A 12,093-nucleotide genomic window follows, 5' to 3' on the forward strand; every position below is an offset into this window, starting at 1 on the left:
AGAGAGAGAGAGAGAGAGAAAGAGACAGAGGGGGAGAGAGGGGGGGGGGGGGTGGTGAAGGAGAGAGAAATAATGTTGTAACATATTAATATTCAAACAGATAGATTGCGGACATTAACTTTAGTCTTCAGGGACTTACCACTACATGACTGGAGATGGGACAGCCAGAAACCCATAAGCTTGATGCTGAACGAGAGAGACAAGAAGCAGGTGAGAATTGGAATTTAAAAGTCAAACAGAAAAAACCCTAGGAGAGAAGAGCCAGGTCTTACTTGAGGAGGCGAGGAGGAAGGCGTTGAACCTGTGTTTGTTCTGCCGGAGCTGGGGCAGCTCTCCTATTCTAGCCTGGAGGCTGTACAGGGGACTGAGTGCTGGGCCCTGGAGGGAGAAGGGGAGCAGAGATGAGAGAAAGAAAGGCTTTGGTTAAGCTTTGCCACAGAGAAACAAATCTATATCTAATCAACATGTTATGTTACTGAAATTGAAATGAACAAGTACTGAGTCAATGGAATAACCCTGATCACCAGAGTAGTGGGAAGGAGAGAAGAGGGAATAGAGGAGGGGAGAGTGATAATCAGAGAGAGAGAGAAGGATGACTCAACACTGCAGAATAATGAGTGCCAGACTAGAGCGAGAGAGGGAGAGAGAGACTGAAAGTACTATGAACCCACATGATGTCTGGGAGGGTGAGAGAGATACACATTGGAGAGAGGGAAAGAGGAAGAGCGATATTGAGAGATTGGCTATGTACTTCCATCATGTCTGACAAAGAGAAATAAACAGAGATGGATATAGAAAGAGAGATATAAATAGATGGAAAGGCAGGGGGTTATAACAACCACAGCCCTCCTATGCTGTCTATGCTCTCTTGTAACCCACCTCTGTACTGCGCTCCAGAGTTCCTACCTGGCCTGGTGGAGGCCTGGACCAGTCCCCAGGCTGAGTTTGGCCTCCTGCCCAAGATCAAATCACTCTGGTGGGGCTTGAGGCCATCGGAGAGCAGGCTCCGCAGGGCGGGGCACAAACACTGCAGCACCAGCCGGCCCAGAGACGGATTCACACTGCTGTCTCCTGATAGAGCCTGGAAAGGAGAGGAGGGGAGGAGAAAGGAGAGTGGCAAAATAGAGGCGAGAGAGGAAGAGGGGATGAAGAGGGGAGGAGAGAGAGGGAAGAGAGGAGGGGAGAAATATGGGAGGAGAGAGAGGGAAGAGAGGAGAGGGGAGAAATAGGGGAGGAGAGAGAGGGAAGAGAGGGGAGGGGAGAAATAGAGGAGGAGAGAGTGGGAAGAGGGGAGGGAAGAAATAGGGGAGGAGAGAGAGGGAAAACAGGGGAGGGAAGAAATAGGGGAGGAGAGAGAGGGAAGAGAGGAATAGAGGAGGAGAGAGGGGAAGAGGGGAGGGAAGAAATAGGGGAGGAGAGAGAGGGAAGAGAGGAGTGTGGAGAAATAGGGGAGGAGAGAGAGGGAAGAGAGGAATAGAGGAGGAGAGAGGGGAAGAGGGGAGGGAAGAAATAGGGGAGGAGAGAGAGGGAAGAGAGGAGTGTGGAGAAATAGGGGAGGAGAGAGAAGAGAGGAGATGGGAGAAATAGAGGAAGAGAGAGAGAGGGGAAGAAAGGAGAGAAAAAGGGGAGAGGGGAGAAATAGAAGAGATAGAGGGAAGAAATAGAGGAGAGAGAGAATAAAGGAGAGTGGATGGGAGAAATAGGAGAGAAAGTGGGAAGAGAGGAGAAATGGCAGAAGAGAGAGATTGAAGAGGGTATAAATAGGGGAGGAGAGAGAGGTAAGAGAGGAGAGAGGAGAAATAGGAGAGAAGAGAGGGAGGCGGGGAGAAATAGAGAAGAAGAGAGGAGAGGGGAGAAATAGAGGAGAGAGAGGGAAGAAAGGAGAGGGTGTTATGGATAGGAGAAGATAAATAGAGAAGGATGAAAACAGAGATGGAGAAGAGAAAAGGAGTAGAGAGAAATATGTGGGAAAGAGGATGGAGTTAGTACACAGAGGTCCTGACTACTGAGCCAAAGATAGAGATATCTGAAGACAACCCAGCACCTTGTTAATGGAGGCAGACTAGGGGAGAGGAAGAGGGAGAGACAGAAAGAGACAGACAGATATGTCCTGTTATTCAATGGATGATTCATATATGGAGGATTCATATATAGATATAGAGCCACTAACTGGCTGTTTGAGCCATCAAGTGTCACTAGTAATTAAGTTCCAATGAGCTGAATCAACCACCGGTGCTACAGGCCTACGTCTAGTTTCAGAGACACGGATAGAGAAATCCTAGGCAATTAAGTCTTTTGGGAGTTTGAGCTGGTTGATCTTCTCATGTCTGTCTGTTTTTCACTTTGCCTGTCAGTATGGAAACCCTGTCATAGCAACAGTTGACAGTACGTCGTTAGGAGCGGTAGCTAGGGATTATAAACGCGGGGGTGGAGGTTTGTACTGATTGGATTACCTCCCCTGATCTAAAACCAAAATGTGAAATCGGAGGAAGATGATTGGCCCTATTGAAATGATTGATCCACGGAGGAGAAGCTGGGTTTGCTGCCAGCATCAGACAACAGCGAACAGTAGAAACAAACAGGCATGCCCTCAGAAATACATCATTAAAGTACAGACATAATGAATAAAAACTCAAGCCCATTTTCCATATCTCACATAATGTGGTGTGCACACCATGTTACTGAAGAGACCGTGTTAAACATGGTGTTAAACTGACCTTCTGCACCAGGGTCCGTGAGGAGCTGAACTGAGCCAAAATGGCCTCCACTGCCACACTGACTGCACTGACCAGAGCTGTGGACGCGAGCAGTTAGACATACACACATCATTTCTCTAACAGTGTAAATGTACATCAATAAATGTACTGTATATCACATATACTGTATAGAAATATACATGAAGGCTATATATGATCCCATGTGACTCAGTTGGTAGAGCATGGTGCTTGCAACGCCAGGGTTGTGGGTTTGATTCCCACGGGGGACCAGTATGAAAATGTATGCACTTAAGTCACTCTGGATAAGAGCGTCTGCTAAATGATTCAAATGTAAATATATACAGGTATATCGTACCTTTTTTTTCCAGCAGGCACAGAGAGGACAGTCCTAGGCCTCTCAGAGGGGCCTTCACGTCATCGCCCATCCAGGAAGTCCCACCTCTCTGTACAGAGCTGGCAAATGAGACGCTACGAACCGCTGAGATTGACAGAGATAGAGGAAGGATCACTTACAACCTACTCTACGCTAATCTAATCAGTGGTGGACTCAGACAGGAAGAGCAATGTTACTTGGTATTTCTGTGTTACTGTTTCAGTATTAGTGATATTAGTTGTTTTAGCAGTTAGTTAAAGCAGTGGTGGAGTACTATCAGTAGTAGTGTAGTAGTGATAGCATTGTGATAGCATACAGTGAGGGAAAAAATATTTGATCCCCTGCTGATTTTGTACGTTTGCCTACTGACAAAGAAATGATCAGTCTATAATTTGAATGGTTGGTTTATTTGAACAGAACATGAACAAAAATTCAGAAAAACACAAGTCAAAAATGTTATAAATTGATTTTCATTTTAATGAGGGAAATAAGTATTTGACCCCTCTGCAAAACATGACTTAGTACTTGGTGGCAAAACCCTTGTTGGCAATCACAGAGGTCAGACGTTTCTTGTAGTTGGCCACCAGGTTTGCACACATCTCAGGAGGGATTTTGTCCCACTCCTCTTTACAGATCTTCTCCAAGTCATTAAGGTTTCGAGGCTGACGTTTGGCAACTCGAACCTTCAGCTCCCTCCACAGATTTCCTATGGGATTAAGGTCTGGAGACTGGCTAGGCCACTCCTGGACCTTAATGTGCTTCTTCTTGAGCCACTCCTTTGTTGCCTTGGCCGTGTGTTTTGGGTCATTGTCATGCTGGAATACCCATCCACGACCCATTTTCATCCCTTTGATGAGGTGAAGTTGTCCTGTCCCCTTAGCAGAAAAACACCCCCAAAGCATAATGTTTCCACCTTCATGTTTGACAGTGGGGATGGTATTCTTGGGGTCATAGGCAGCATTCCTCCTCGGCAAGTTGAGTTGATGCCAAAGAGCTCCATTTTGGTCTCATCTGACAACAACACTTTCACCCAGTTGTCCTCTGAATCATTCAGATGTTCATTGGCAAACTTCAGACGGGCGGGTGCTGCAGGATTTCAGTCCTACTGTATGCCTCGCTGTATGTCTCTCTCAAATGTCAATATGCCTTGTATACTGTTGTTTAGGTTAGTTATCATTGTTTTAGTTCACAATGGAGCCCCTAGTTCCACTCTTCATGCCCCTGATAACTCCTTTGTCCCACCTCCCACACATGCGGTGACCTCACCCTGGCTCAGGAAGGCCACCAAAAATTCAGAGATTTCCATACCCAACTATAACATCTTCCGTCAAGATAGAACTGCCAAAGGGGGAGGAGTTGCAGTTTACTGCAGAGATAGCCTGCAAAGTAATGTCATACTTTCCAGGTCCATACCCAAACAGTTCGAACTACTAATTTTGAAAATTACTCTCTCCAGAAATAAGTCTCTCACGGTTGCCGCCTGCTACCGACCCCCCTCAGCTCCCAGCTGTGCCCTGGACACCATTTGTGAATTGATCGCCCCCCATCTAGCTTCAGAGTTTGTTCTGTTAGGTGACCTAAACTGGGATATGCTTAACACCCCGGCAGTCCTACAATCTAAGCTAGATGCCCTCAATCTCACACAAATCATCAAGGAACCCACCAGGTACAACCCTAACTCTGTAAACAAGGGCACCCTCATAGACGTCATCCTGACCAACTGGCCCTCCAAATACACCTCCGCTGTCTTCAACCAGGATCTCAGCGATCACTGCCTCATTGCCTGTATCCGCTACGGAGCCGCAGTCAAACGACCACCCCTCATCACTGTCAAACGCTCCCTAAAACACTTCTGTGAGCAGGCCTTTCTAATCGACCTGGCCCGGGTATCCTGGAAGGACATTGACCTCATCCCGTCAGTTGAGGATGCCTGGTCATTCTTTAAAAGTAACTTCCTCACCATTTTAGATAAGCATGCTCCGTTCAAAAAATGCAGAACTAAGAACAGATACAGCCCTTGGTTCACCCCAGACCTGACTGCCCTCGACCAGCACAAAAACATCCTGTGGCGGACTGCAATAGCATCGAATAGTCCCCGTGATATGCAACTGTTCAGGGAAGTCCGGAACCAATACACGCAGTCAGTCAGGAAAGCTAAGGCCAGCTTCTTCAGGCAGAAGTTTGCATCCTGTAGCTCCAACTCCAAAAAGTTCTGGGACACCGTGAAGTCCATGGAGAACAAGAGCACCTCCTCCCAGCTGCCCACTGCACTGAGGCTAGGTAACACGGTCACCACTGATAAATCCATGATTATCGAAAACTTCAATAAGCATTTCTCAACGGCTGGCCATGCCTTCCGCCTGGCTACTTCAACCTCGGCCAACAGCTCCGCCCCCCCCGCAGCTCCTCGCCCAAGCCTCTCCAGGTTCTCCTTTAACCAAATCCAGATAGCAGATGTTCTGAAAGAGCTGCAAAACCTGGACCCGTACAAATCAGCTGGGCTTGACAATCTGGACCCTCTATTTCTGAAACTATCTGCCACCATTGTCGCAACCCCTATTACCAGCCTGTTCAACCTCTCTTTCATATCGTCTGAGATCCCCAAGGATTGGAAAGCTGCCGCAGTCATCCCCCTCTTCAAAGGGGGAGACACCCTGGACCCAAACTGTTACAGACCTATATCCATCCTGCCCTGCCTATCTAAGGTCTTCGAAAGCCAAGTCAACAAACAGGTCACTGACCATCTCGAATCCCACCGTACCTTTTCCGCTGTGCAATCTGGTTTCCGAGCCGGTCATGGGTGCACCTCAGCCACACTCAAGGTACTCAACGATATCATAACCGCCATCGATAAAAGACAGTACTGTGCAGCCGTCTTCATCGACCTTGCCAAGGCTTTCGACTCTGTCAATCACCATATTCTTATCGGCAGACTCAGGAGCCTCGGTTTTCGGATGACTGCCTTGCCTGGTTCACCAATTACTTTGCAGACAGAGTTCAGTGCGTCAAATCGGAGGGCATGCTGTCTGGTCCTCTGGCAGTCTCTATGGGGGTGCCACAGCGTTCAATTCTCGGGCCGACTCTTTTCTCTGTGTATATCAATGATGTTGCTCTTGCTGCGGGCGATTCCCTGATCCACCTCTACGCAGACGACACCATTCTATATACTTTCGGCCCGTCTTTGGACACTGTGCTATCTAACCTCCAAACAAGCTTCAATGCCATACAACACTCCTTCCGTGGCCTCCAACTGCTCTTAAACGCTAGTAAAACCAAATGCATGCTTTTCAACCGGTCGCTGCCTGCACCCGCATGCCCGACTAGCATCACCACCCTGGATGGTTCCGACCTAGAATATGTGGACGTCTATAAGTACCTAGGTGTCTGGCTAGACTGCAAACTCTCCTTCCAGACTCATATCAAACATCTCCAATCGAAAATCAAATCAAGAGTCGGCTTTCTATTCCGCAACAAAGCCTCCTTCACTCACGCCGCCAAGCTTACCCTAGTAAAACTGACTATCCTACCGATCCTCGACTTCGGCGATGTCATCTACAAAATGGCTTCCAACACTCTACTCAGCAAACTGGATGCAGTCTATCACAGTGCCATCCGTTTTGTCACTAAAGCACCTTATACCACCCACCACTGCGACTTGTATGCTCTAGTCGGCTGGCCCTCGCTACATATTCGTCGCCAGACCCACTGGCTCCAGGTCATCTACAAGTCCATGCTAGGTAAAGCTCCGCCTTATCTCAGCTCACTGGTCACGATGGCAACACCCATCCGTAGCACGCGCTCCAGCAGGTGTATCTCACTGATCATCCCTAAAGCCAACACCTCATTTGGCCGCCTTTCGTTCCAGTACTCTGCTGCCTGTGACTGGAACGAATTGCAAAAATCGCTGAAGTTGGAGACTTTTATCTCCCTCACCAACTTCAAACATCAGCTATCTGAGCAGCTAACCGATCGCTGCAGCTGTACATAGTCTATTGGTAAATAGCCCACAATTTTTCACCTACCTCATCCCCATACTGTTTTTATTTATTTACTTTTCTGCTCTTTTGCACACCAATATCTCTACCTGTACATGACCATCTGATCATTCATCACTCCAGTGTTAATCTGCAAAATTGTAATTATTTGCCTACCTCCTCATGCCTTTTGCACACATTGTATATAGACTCCCCCTTTGTTTTCTACTGTGTTATTGACTTGTTAATTGTTTACTCCATGTGTTTTTTTATTTATTTATTTATTTTACCTTTATTTAACCAGGTAGGCAAGTTGAGAACAAGTTCTCATTTACAATAGAATTGGTTTTGGGGGTGACTAGAGAGATATACCTGCTGGAGCGTGTGCTACAGGTGGGAGATGCTATGGTGACCAGCGAGCTGAGATAAGGGGGGACTTTACCTAGCAGGGTCTTGTAGATGACATGGAGCCAGTGGGTTTGGCGACGAGTATGAAGCGAGGGCCAGCCAACGAGAGCGTACAGGTCGCAATGGTGGGTAGTATATGGGGCTTTGGTGATAAAACGGATTGCACTGTGATAGACTGCATCCAATTTGTTGAGTAGGGTATTGGAGGCTATTTTGTAAATGACATCGCCAAAGTCGAGGATTGGTAGGATGGTCAGTTTTACAAGGGTATGTTTGGCAGCATGAGTGAAGGATGCTTTGTTGCGAAATAGGAAGCCAATTCTAGATTTAACTTTGGATTGGAGATGTTTGATATGGGTCTGGAAGGAGAGTTTACAGTCTAACCAGACACCTAAGTATTTGTAGTTGTCCACGTATTCTAAGTCAGAGCCGTCCAGAGTAGTGATGTTGGACAGGCGGGTAGGTGCAGGTAGCGATCGGTTGAAGAGCATGCATTTAGTTTTACTTGTATTTAAGAGCAATTGGAGGCCACGGAAGGAGAGTTGTATGGCATTGAAGCTTGCCTGGAGGGTTGTTAACACAGTGTCCAAAGAAGGGCCGGAAGTATACAGAATGGTGTCGTCTGCGTAGAGGTGGATCAGGGACTCACCAGCAGCAAGAGCGACCTCATTGATGTATACAGAGAAGAGAGTCGGTCCAAGAATTGAACCCTGTGGCACCCCCATAGAGACTGCCAGAGGTCCGGACAGCAGACCCTCCGATTTGACACACTGAACTCTATCAGAGAAGTAGTTGGTGAACCAGGCGAGGCAATCATTTGAGAAACCAAGGCTGTCGAGTCTGCCGATGAGGATATGGTGATTGACAGAGTCGAAAGCCTTGGCCAGATCAATGAATACGGCTGCACAGTAATGTTTCTTATCGATGGCGGTTAAGATATCGTTTAGGACCTTGAGCGTGGCTGAGGTGCACCCATGACCAGCTCTGAAACCGGATTGCATAGCAGAGAAGGTATGGTGAGATTCGAAATGGTCGGTAATCTGTTTGTTGACTTGGCTTTCGAAGACCTTAGAAAGGCACGGTAGGATAGATATAGGTCTGTAGCAGTTTGGGTCAAGAGTGTCCCCCCCTTTGAAGAGGGGGATGACCGCAGCTGCTTTCCAATCTTTTGGAATCTCAGACGACACGAAAGAGAGGTTGAACAGGCTAGTAATAGGGGTGGCAACAATTTCGGCAGATAATTTTAGAAAGAAAGGGTCCAGATTGTCTAGCCCGGCTGATTTGTAGGGGTCCAGATTTTGCAGCTCTTTCAGAACATCAGCTGAATGGATTTGGGAGAAGGAGAAATGGGGAAGGCTTGGGCGAGTTGCTGTTGGGGGTGCAGTGCTGTTGTCCGGGGTAGGAGTAGCCAGGTGGAAAGCATGGCCAGCCGTAGAAAAATGCTTATTGAAATTCTCAATTATGGTGGATTTATCAGTGGTGACAGTGTTTCCTATCTTCAGTGCAGTGGGCAGCTGGGAGGAGGTGTTCTTATTCTCCATGGACTTTACAGTGTCCCAGAACTTTTTTGAGTTAGTGTTGCAGGAAGCAAATTTCTGCTTGAAAAAGCTAGCCTTGGCTTTTCTAACTGCCTGTGTATAATGATTTCTAGCTTCCCTGAACAGCTGCATATCACGGGGGCTGTTCGATGCTAATGCAGAACGCCATAGGATGTTTTTGTGTTGGTTAAGGGCAGTCAGGTCTGGGGAGAACCAAGGGCTATATCTGTTCCTGGTTCTAAATTTCTTAAATGGGGCATGTTTATTTAAGATGGTTAGGAAGGCATTTTTAAAAAATATCCAGGCATCCTCTACTGACGGGATGAGATCAATATCCTTCCAGGATACCCCGGCCAGGTCGATTAGAAAGGCCTGCTCGCAGAAGTGTTTCAGGGAGCGTTTTACAGTGATGAGTGGAGGTCGTTTGACCGCTGACCCATTACGGATGCAGGCAATGAGGCAGTGATCGCTGAGATCTTGGTTGAAGACAGCAGAGGTGTATTTAGAGGGGAAGTTGGTTAGGATGATATCTATGAGGGTGCCCGTGTTTAAGGTTTTGGGGAGGTACCTGGTAGGTTCATTGATTATTTGTGTGAGATTGAGGGCATCAAGTTTAGATTGTAGGATGGCTGGGGTGTTAAGCATGTTCCAGTTTAGGTCGCCTAGCAGCACGAACTCTGAAGATAGATGGGGGGCAATCAGTTCACATATGGTGTCCAGAGCACAGCTGGGGGCAGAGGGTGGTCTATAGCAGGCGGCAACGGTGAGAGACTTGTTTTTAGAGAGGTGGATTTTTAAAAGTAGAAGTTCAAATTGTTTGGGTACAGACCTGGATAGTAGGACAGAACTCTGCAGGCTATCTTTGCAGTAGATTGCAACACCGCCCCCTTTGGCAGTTCTATCTTGTCTGAAAATGTTGTAGTTTGGAATTAAAATGTCTGAGTTTTTGGTGGTCTTCCTAAGCCAGGATTCAGACACAGCTAGAACATCCGGGTTGGCAGAGTGTGCTAAAGCAGTGAATAGAACAAACTTAGGGAGGAGGCTTCTAATGTTAACATGCATGAAACCAAGGCTATTACGGTTACAGAAGTCGTCAAAAGAGAGCGCCTGGGGAATAGGAGTGGAGCTAGGCACTGCAGGGCCTGGATTCACCTCTACATCGCCAGAGGAACATAGGAGGAGTAGAATAAGGGTACGGCTAAAAGCTATGAGAATTGGTCGTCTAGAACGTCTGGAACATAGAGTAAAAGGAGGTTTCTGGGGGCGATAAAATAGCATCAAGGTATAATGTACAGACAAATGTATGGTAGGATGTGAATACAGTGGAGGTAAACCTAGGTATTGAGTGATGAAGAGAGAGATATTGTCTCTAGAAACATCGTTGAAACCAGGAGATGTCATTGCATGTGTGGGTGGTGGAACTAATAGGTTGGATAAGGTATAGTGAGCAGGACTAGAGGCTCTACAGTGAAATAAGCCAATAAACACTAACCAGAACAGAAATGGACAAGACATATTGACATTAAGGAGAGGCATGCTTAGTCGAGTGATCAAAAGGGTCCAGTGAGTGGAGAGGTTGGTTGGTGATTTAGACAGCTAGACAGGGCATCGGTAGCAAGCTAGCATAGGATGGAGGTCTGTTGTTAGCCACCTCCTGCGCTCCGTCAGTAGATTAGTGGGGTTCCGTGTGGTAGAGGGGATCAATCCAAATCACACAACAACAACAAAAATAAAAACAATAGATATAGTTATAGAGGCCCAAGAAGAAAACATAATAATAATAATAAATAAATAAATAAAAAAAATAAAAATTGTCCGATTGTCTATTCAGATAGCAGCCGGTAAGACAGCTAACGGTTAGCAGGCCGCAGATGGGCGTTCAGGTAACGTCGCGACGGAGGAGCCAGCCGAATAACTTCTTCGGGTAGATAACGTCGGCAGTCCAGTTGTGAAGGCCCGGTGGGGCTCCGCGAAGGCAGCAAAACGGGTCCGGATAGGCGACTGCAGCCCAGGTGCGATTGATGGAACTCAGGAGTGATTGACGGAGCTTGCTAGCTCCGGAACAATTGATGTTTGCTCCGGAATCGACGAAGGCCGATAGTCACACGGATAGCAGCTAGCTAGCTGTGAGTTCCGGGCATGAATGTCCATGCCATGTGTAACTCTTTGTTGTCTGCTCACACTGCTATGCTTTATCTTGGCCAGGTCGCAGTTGCAAATGAGAACTTGTTCTCAACTAGCCTACCTGGTTAAATAAAGGTGAAAAAATAAAATGGTCCCAGCTGTCTTGAGATCATTGACAAGATCCTCCTGTGTAGTTCTGGGCTGATTCCTCACCGTTCTCATGATCTTTGCAACTCCACGAGGTGAGATCTTGCATGGAGCCCCAGGCCGAGGGAGATTGACAGCTCTTTTGTGTTTCTTCCATTTGCGAATAATCGCACCAACTGTTGTCACCTCAACAAGCTGCTTGGCGATGGTCTTGTAGCCCATTCTAGCCTTGTGTAGGTCTACAATCTTGTCCCTGACATCCTTGGAGAGCTCTTTGGTCTTGGCCATGGTGGAGAGTTTGGAATCTGATTGATTGATTGCTTCTGTGGACAGGTGTGTTTTATACAGGTAACAAACTGAGATTAGGAGAACTTCCTTTAAGAGTGTGCTCCTAATCTCAGCTCGTTACCTATATAAAAGACACCTGGGAGCCAGACATCTTTCTGATTGAGAGGGGGTCAAATACTTATTTCCCTCATTAAAATGCAAATCAATTTATAACATTTTTGACAAGCGTTTGTCTGGATTTTTTTGTTGTTATTCTGTCTCTCACTGTTCATATAAACCTACCATTAAAATTATAGACTGATCATTTCTTTGTCAGTGGGCAAACGTCCAAAATCAGCAGGGGATCAAATACTTTTTTCCCTCACTGTAGTGATAGCATAGTGATAGCATAGCTAAGTTTGTTGAAACATCCCAGTCAAATCTTTTTCACAGATTCTAAAATGGTTGTCTTGTTACACTTTGCTTTTCCAATATTCTACATAGGACATCGTCCCTTCTGAGGGTGATACATTATGTGAATGTGA

The 12,093-nt window shown here is 46.7% G+C and overlaps 1 protein-coding gene across 4 annotated transcripts in view; it reads right to left on the reverse strand.

The window, feature by feature from the left end:
• Positions 1 to 12,093, reverse strand: part of LOC116353150 (flocculation protein FLO11) — a 35,125-nt gene that overhangs the window by 5,896 nt on the left and 17,136 nt on the right. Inside the window, exons 3-8 of one of the 4 annotated variants that reach the window (XM_031787399.1) lie at positions 3,073 to 3,195; positions 2,718 to 2,794; positions 2,045 to 2,062; positions 907 to 1,081; positions 273 to 378; positions 140 to 186 (exon numbers count right to left, since the gene is read on the reverse strand). In XM_031787399.1, the coding sequence (XP_031643259.1) occupies positions 341 to 378; positions 907 to 1,081; positions 2,045 to 2,062; positions 2,718 to 2,794; positions 3,073 to 3,195 (431 nt within the window). In that variant the 3' untranslated portion in view covers positions 140 to 186; positions 273 to 340. Of the gene's footprint in view, positions 1 to 139; positions 187 to 272; positions 379 to 879; positions 1,082 to 2,044; positions 2,063 to 2,717; positions 2,795 to 3,072; positions 3,196 to 12,093 lie in introns of those variants that run through there. The other 3 variants (XM_031787397.1, XM_031787400.1, XM_031787398.1) reach the window with 3 other exon arrangements.

Source organism: Oncorhynchus kisutch, linkage group LG13 (genome assembly GCF_002021735.2).
Source record: "Oncorhynchus kisutch isolate 150728-3 linkage group LG13, Okis_V2, whole genome shotgun sequence".
Lineage (NCBI taxonomy): Eukaryota > Metazoa > Chordata > Actinopteri > Salmoniformes > Salmonidae > Oncorhynchus > Oncorhynchus kisutch.